Genomic DNA, 8,330 nt, shown 5'->3' with positions numbered 1-8,330 from the left:
GTAAACTGAATAATTAAGGAGATAAGCTCCTGCACAATTCTTGGAGTACGGCTTATTATACTTGTATATTATATTTACTCTGTAATTTACATATATATAGTGCTATGGGTACTTCAGATAATATACAATGCACTATAATAATCTTATGTATATGTATCATCTGGTTGGTTTAGAAAGACACGTAAGCAAACACTATAACATATTTATTAAAAAACGTTTCGGTCCTGGGACCTTGATCACTTCTAACATACAGAGGTAGAAAGACATTATATATATAGGCGGAGAGTGAGATGTGACGCACGTGACCTGAGGAATGTCATAAGAACATAAGAATGGAGGAACACTGTAGAAGGCCTACTGGCCCATGCGAGGCAGGTCCTCATCAAAACAACCTCTGCCTATGATGAGGACGGGTAGACGATGAAATCATGTGACTCCTGTGTTGTTGGGTTGGTGCTGCTTAAGTATCATGCGTTGTGAGGGAAAAGTAGGTGTAAGTGGGGTTAAGGTTGTTCGGGCAACCAGGAATCATTAGAGAGTTACGTTGCGCGCGCACACACCCCCCCCCCTCTCTGGCGGGCTGGGGCAAAACTAGTTCCTGGTGTCTGATTTGTTAAAGTTTCTACTCCTGGTAATATTGACCTTACCTGGTGTGGATGGAAGTTTGGAGAGTCACTTCGCCTCCACTCTTCTCCTAATCAGGTAGGGTGATCTACCAGGAGTATTACTGTTTGTTCTTTTCTAGTGTTTGCTGGTTACCAGTAATGATTTTGGCCTTTATCATTCTTTTTCTTTCTTAGATGTTATATTATCATGACTATGGGTAACCAGTTTTATTTTCTCTTATTTGTCAGCTCTGTTCCTGGCGTGGTCTTCCAGGATAGACGCCAGATAAAGGGGCAAGACGTGTGTTAATAATACTTATTAACATTATTCTACAACTACCGGCCCTTACCTATACTACTTGTGCTCCATCCAAGTGGTAGGAGATTCCAGAACATCGGATTACCATCTGCCCAGGATAACCTACATAAATAACATCAGAGGAACTATCTAGGGCCATACCTACTCCTACCCAACTACCTGAATTGAAGGCCATATTTTTTTTATTATATTTAAATTTTAAGTAAAATTCTCAAAAATCATTTCTTGTTTTTCCTAAATCATTTCTTTATTTATTTATTTTTCCATTAGTTTCTTTTGTTCAGTTGGAAGGCGTTCCACTGACAATGGCGACCTTGCCAGGATACGACTCTTGAAGCAACATCGTCCTGATGGTTCAACTGGTTGTGAGTATAACATTTAAGATAGAAAAGGGTGAGTTAGTTGAGGTGTCAAGTCATTACTGGTAGTCTGGTTGACTTACCGTTGTTTGGTTCTAAGGTTCGGTTTAGAAGTTTACCTATTTGTTGGACCTGGGGAACTTTGATGATAACCCCTCCTGTGTGAACCGTGTGTATTTTGCTTAGTGAAGGCTATTGAGCCCACAAGTGTATTCTTCCAGGGAGAAATATTTATTTCATTTTCTACTTTGGGAAGTTTAAAGTGTGCGGACTGTGTCCCTCTTTTGTAACAGACGTTACTGTTAATTTTAATTAAGTCAGTTGAAGTTGGGTGCGTAATATTTCTTTTTACAAGATGGATTCTTTAGATTTCTGGTTGAAAGCTGGAAAGGAAATGGGATTTACAGGACAAAGCCTTGATAGTTACATTACTGCTAAAATGGCTATTGAAGAGAAAAAAGAACAGGAAAGACTAGCTCGAGAAGAAGAAAAAGAACAGGAAAGACTAGCTCGAGAGGAGAAAAGACTAGCTCGAGAGGAAAAAAAAGAACAGGAAAGACTAGCTCGAGAGGAGAAAAGACTAGCTCGAGAAGAGAAAAAGGAACAGGAAAGACTAGCTCGGGAAGATAAAATCGAACAGGAAAGGATAGCTAGAGAAGACAGAGTTCAGGCAAGAGAGGTAGCCTTCAAAATGAAGGAAATTGAAGAACAGGCTAAGCAGAGGGAGTTAGAACAATCAAGGTTGGAATTAGAAGCCAAGAAGATAGAACTATCTAAACAGAAAATAGATGAAGGGGTACTAGAATATCCTTCCCAAGAACCTAATATTAGGATGCCACAAATACCACCTTTCTCAGAACAAGATGACATAGCGGCATATATTACTCGATTCGAGAGTACTGCTACTCTCTGTGACTGGCCATCAGATTCTTGGGCTACTAGGCTTGGCTTACTACTGTCAGGTTCAGCATTAAACGTCTATTCCACTCTACCCTCTGATGTTATTTCTAGTTATAGCCTGCTGAAGAAAGCTATACTTCAGGCTTTCAAAAAAACTACTCATCATTACAGGTCGGAGTTTAGACACATTAAAATAACTCCTAATCAAAATTACATGCAATTCTTAACAACACTTTTCAGATTATTTGATTCGTGGATTGATAGTGCTGAGGTTGACCACGATTTCGAATCTTTACGAGACCTGATGGTAAGAGATCAATTCCTTTCTTCTGTAAACTCTGACTTACGAATATTCATTAAAGAACGAAACGTTCATACGGCTGCGGAAATGGCACAAGCTGCTGATATATATGCGTGCGCTCATAATAACTACCCTAAAGAGCGTAGCAGATATAAGCCTGTTGTGCCTAAGCAATCTGAGGGATCCAAACCCTCCGTACCTAAGAATTCCACGGCCTTCACAGTAAAGTGTTTCAACTGTAATGAGTGGGGTCATAGACGGCCCGACTGTCCTAGAAAAAAAGGTGAAAATGTCGGTAAATGTTTCACTGAATCAAACATAAACGCACCTTTTAGTGAAGGTACAGTCAATGGTATGAATGTGTCAACCATTCTTAGAGACACTGGATGTTCCTGTATTGTTATCTCAAGTAAGCTTTTCCCTAACCTAGATTCTTCACGTTATAAGTCCACTAAGTTAACTGACTATTTAGGAAGAAGCGATTCTTTTCCAACAGTCAGATGTTTTGTTAGGTGCAAATGGTTCTCAGGATGGGTAGATGCCGTAGTTGCCCCGATAACCTCATGTTCTGTTTTGGTTGGGAACATACAAGGGGCTACTTTCCCATCTGAGAAGGACTGTTTGGAATTTGGAGTTTCCAAGGAAGGGTTGGAACCTAATATCTCTGTTTCTTCACAGATAGTTCCAGATGAGATTCAGTTGGATAACCTAAATCAGAGAGCTGATGGTTACAAAACTCCGGTAACACCTTTAGTAAGTCAGTCACTTGAACTGGACAACGCAGACGCCAGTGGAAAACTACGTGTGGCACAATCTATACAACTAGACTCGATTAACGTCGTTACCAGAGCTCAGTCTAAGGTAAAACCTATCCACCCATTAGTTCTTTCCAAAGGAAAGCCAATCGAGCTGTCTCATATAGATTTAGAGGGTCTTCAAAAGACTTGTCCTTCCTTAGAGGAATCTCGGAAGTTAGCTTTAAATGGCAAGGTGACCCAGAGAAAGAAATTTTCTTACAAGTTTGAGTTCAAACACGATCTTTTGTACAAGACTATAGTGTCTGCGGACAAACCCAATGACGTTGGTCGAAGCCTGTTAGTCATTCCGCAGGATTGCCGTGAAACCATTTTAAAGATTTCGCATGACTTGCCAGTCTCTGGCCATTTTTCACATAGGAAGACCTATAATAAAATCAAGGACCTATATTTCTGGCCTAGCATGTCCTCTGACATCTATAAGTACTGCAGATCATGTCACGTATGTCAACTTTCCACGCAGAAGGGTAGAACTAGGAGAGTTCCTATGGTAAAGATGCCAATTTTCTCAGTCCCTTTTGCAAGGGTTGCAGTAGATATAGTTGGTCCTATCACACCTCGCTCATCAGGAGGTCATAAATATATTTTAACTATGATTGACTACGCGTCCAGCTTCCCAGAGGCGGTACCCTTAAAATCCATTACGTCCATAGAAGTCGCAGAAGCCTTATTTTCTATTTTTTCACGTGTAGGTATACCTCGTGAAATTCTGTCGGATAAAGGGGCACAATTCACTTCAGAATTAATGGAACACGTTTATCAACTTGTGGGTGTTAAACCTCTTTTCACTACACCTTACCATCCGATGTGTAACGGAAGAGTGGAGCGACAACATGCCATCCTAAAGTCAATACTAAAAAAACTATGTATTCTTAAACCAACGGACTGGCATAGATTTTTACCATGTGCTCTTTTCGCAATGCGCGAGATTCCAAGTGATTCCCTTGGTTATTCCCCTTTTGAATTGCTTTATGGGAGACAAGCTCGTGGACCACTATCTATTTTGAATGAACTTTGGTCCAAAGATATCAAACCTGAGGTTCAAAACAGCTATCAGTTTCTTTTAGATCTAAGGGAAAGGTTGGAAGAAACCGCCGATTTGGTCAGTAAAAACCTAGAGATGTCTATGGAAACGTACAAGACCTATTTTGACCATAAAAGCTCCAAGCGTACGTTTAATGTTGGTGATGAAGTTTTAGTTCTCCTACCTGACAAATCCAACAAATTGCTAATTACCTGGCGCGGACCGTATAAAGTAGTGAAGGTCTGCAATAAGGTAGATTATATCTTGGATGTCAAGGGTAGAGAAAGAATGTATCACGTCAATATTTTGAAACGGTACCATCGAAGAGAAGTTAATCTTTGCGTAAATTCCTTTGACGAAGATACTTCTTCTTTCGGCTTGGATACAAGTGGTGATTCGTACGAATGTAGAGTTTGTATTATAGATGACGAGTCTTTTACAGAATCGAAGGAACTACTGGATATCTTAACGCATGATCCCTCACCAAAGAAGTCAAATGTCAACATTAACAACGACTTGTCAAATAAACAAAAGTCTCAAGTAAGTGCCTTAGTAAATTCATTTTCTGACGTATTCACAGAGGTACCAGGACTTACCACCACTATTGTACACAAGATTGAATTGTCGGATCATGAACCAGTAAGGCGGAAAATCTACCCTGTTCCCGTTCACTTACGGAAAACTTTTGATAATGAGGTTGACAAACTATTTAACTTAAACATCATAGAACCTTCGAAATCAGCTTTCTGTTCACCAGTTGTTATGGTTAAGAAACCCGATAATTCTTACCGACTGGCACAAGATTTTCGTTATTTGAATACTATAACTAAATGGGATGCAGAACCCATGCCAGTAATTGATCATGACTTGTATAAATTCCATGACTGCAAATTCTTCTCGGAATTAGACATCTCACAAGCATACCATCAAGTGCCATTACACCCAGACTCGAAACCATACACTGCTTTCCCTACTCATAGAGGTCTAATGCAATACCGCACAATGCCTTTCGGCTTGGTTACCGCATGTGCCACGTATATTAGGCTTATGAGAATAGTTCTTTCTGATCTAAAGAATGTATCAGTGTATTTTGATAATATTTATATCATGACAAGTGTCTGGGAAGACCATCTAAATACACTAGCGCTTGTTTTGAAAAGACTAAGAACTCATGGCCTTACAGTTAAACCACAAAAGTGCTTTCTTGGCTATCATAAGGTACAATACCTTGGGTTCATTATCTCTGATAACAACTTTTCACCACTTCCTAATAAGACCAAAGCTGTTTTAGAAAGTACGTTCCCTGCTACCAAAAAGTTATTAAGAAGTTTCCTTGGATCTGTAAACTTCTATAGAAATTTCGTACCAAATCTAAGTAGCTTAACTTCAGTTCTTACAGACTATTTGAAAAAGGGTGTCAAGGAACCTCTTAGTTGTTCTGAGGAAGCCAACCAAAGCTTCGAAGAAATTAAGAGTATATTTTCAAACCCCCCTGTCCTAAAATTACCAGATATTAATAAAATATTTTGTCTCCGAACAGATGCCTCCCATTCTGGACTCGGGGCTGTACTACTTCAATATTATGAGGAGACACCTTTCCCAGTATCTTTCGCCAGTAAGAAGCTTCTGCCCAGAGAAGAAAGATATTCCACTGTGGAGAAAGAATGTTATGCTTTAGTATGGGGTATAAGTAGATTTAAATACTACCTATACGGTAAACCCTTTGTGCTTGAAACAGATCACAAGCCACTGATGTACTTGGAAAACTTTAAAGGGTCAAATAGCAGACTCTTGAGATGGGCTCTGGCTATTCAGCCCTATAAGTTTAAAGTCGTTTATATTTCTGGCTCTGAAAACCACTTTTCAGATTGGCTGAGCCGAGGTTGTATTTAGTTCTTTTCCCTCTGTTCGTTGACTTATTGACTCCGTCCATAAGTTTTGGAAGGGGGTATTGTGAGGGAAAAGTAGGTGTAAGTGGGGTTAAGGTTGTTCGGGCAACCAGGAACCATTAGTTACGTCGCGTGCACCCCCCCCCCCCTCTGGCGGGCTGGGGCAAAACTAGTTCCTGGTGTCCGATTTGTTAAAGTTTCTACTCCTGGTAATATTGACCTTACCTGGTGTGGGTTGAAGTTTGGAGAGTCACTTCACCTCCACTCTTCTCCTAATCAGGTAGGGTGATATACCAGGAGTATCACTGTTTGTTTCTTTATTTTGTTTGCTGGTTACCAGTAATGATTTTGGCATTTATCATTCTTTTCAATTCTTAAATGTTATATTATCATGACTATGGGTAACCAGTTTATTTTCTCTTATTTACCAGCTCTGTTCCTGGCGTGGTCTTCCAGGATAGACGCCAGATAAAGGGGCAAGACGTGTTAATAATACTTATTAACATTATTCTACTACTACCGGCCCTTACCTATTCTACTTGTGCTCCATCCAAGTGGTAGGAGATTCCAGAACATCGGATTACCATCTGCCCAGGATAACCTACATAAATAACATCAGAGGAACTATCCAGGGCCATACCTACTCCTGCCCAACTACCTGAACTGAAGGCCATATTTTTTTTATTATATTTAAATTTTAAGTAAAATTCTCAAAAATCATTTTTCTCATTTTTCCTAAGTTATTTCTTTATTTATTTATTTTTCCATTAATTTCTTTTGTTCAGTTGGAAGGCGTTCCACTGACAGCTCAGCATTATAAAATTATATGAAAAAAACAATATTTATATAGCATTAATTGCGTCCTATTCTGAGGGCTTAACACAGCGTATCTCTTAAAGTCTAATCATCTATGCAGCTAAACTGACATGAACATACAAATTTTTTTGAAGCAACTGTGAAAAGTGCTAATTTATTTACACAGTATGACACAATGTGGGGTGACAGTCACACAGCAGCTGCAAAATGACACACAATCCAATAAAGATTGCAAAATATAGCAAAATAAAGATGGTAAGGTAATGACTGATATAACTGTTTAACTGTATAAGGTTTTCACATTGAACCCCAACTCTGCTGGGGCAAAATTTACATGTGCAGCGTATCCTAAACGTATATTCTCATCTTGGCATCTACATGGAAATAAATGGTATAAAATACCGACACAATGGAAATATAAACACAAATGCAGTATAATGTGATCCTTTATTGACAACGTTTCACCCACACAGTGGGCTTTTTCAAGTCACACACGGAGGTAGATCCGTGTGTGACTTGAAAAAGCCCACTGTGTGGGTGAAACGTTGTCAATAAAGGATCACATTATACTGCATTTGTGTTTATATTTCCCTTGGCATCTACATGTTGACTGCCCCGAGGACAAGCTGGCGTTTGAAACTAGAAGTCAGTCTCAAGTGACCCTTACAGTCCTAAGCCGTTACACGGTAACGGCTGACACTCTACATGCCATTGACAAACCTGCAGGATGAAGGTTGTGACTGGCACACAGTCTGAAGGATGGAAGATACATTTAGAACACAGCCTGCATGATGAAGGATACAGTCATCACACAACCTTCATGAAGGAGTATACAGCGAGCACACAGCCTGCAGGATGGAGTATACAGTTAGCATAGCCTTCAGGATGGAGTTCACAGCTAGCACAGCCTTCAGGATGAAGCATACAGCTAGCACAGCCTTCAGGATGGAGTATACAGTTAGCAAAGTCTTCAGCATGGAATATACAGCTAGCAAAGCCTTCAGGATGGAATATACAGCTAGCACAGCCTTCAGGATGGAGTATACAGCTATCACAGCCTTCAGGATGGAGTATACAGCTTTCACAACCTTCAGGATGGAGCATACAGCTAGCACAGCCTTCAGGATGGAATATACAGCTAGCACAGCCTTCGGGATGAAATAAACAGCAAGCACAGCTTTCAGGACGGAACATACAGCCAGCACAGCCTTCAGGATGTAATATACAGCTAGCACATCCTTCAGGATGGAGGATACGTCTAGCACAGCCTTCAGAATGAAGTATACAGCTAGCACAGCCTTC

The 8,330-nt window shown here is 40.0% G+C and overlaps 1 protein-coding gene across 1 annotated transcript; it reads left to right on the top strand.

The window, feature by feature from the left end:
* Positions 1-589: 589 nt before the first annotated feature.
* On the top strand, positions 590-6,351 carry LOC138852468 (uncharacterized). Its single transcript, XM_070083371.1, has 2 exons — positions 590-702; positions 855-6,351. Exon 2 carries the CDS (start codon positions 1,639-1,641, stop codon positions 6,214-6,216), a length of 4,578 nt encoding a protein of 1,525 aa, XP_069939472.1. The 5' UTR covers positions 590-702; positions 855-1,638; the 3' UTR covers positions 6,217-6,351.
* Positions 6,352-8,330: the final 1,979 nt, after the last annotated feature.

The sequence above is a fragment of the Cherax quadricarinatus genome, chromosome 9 (genome assembly GCF_038502225.1).
Source record: "Cherax quadricarinatus isolate ZL_2023a chromosome 9, ASM3850222v1, whole genome shotgun sequence".
In the NCBI taxonomy this organism is placed as follows: Eukaryota; Metazoa; Arthropoda; class Malacostraca; order Decapoda; family Parastacidae; genus Cherax; species Cherax quadricarinatus.
This window is presented reverse-complemented; position numbering and strand designations above follow the sequence as displayed.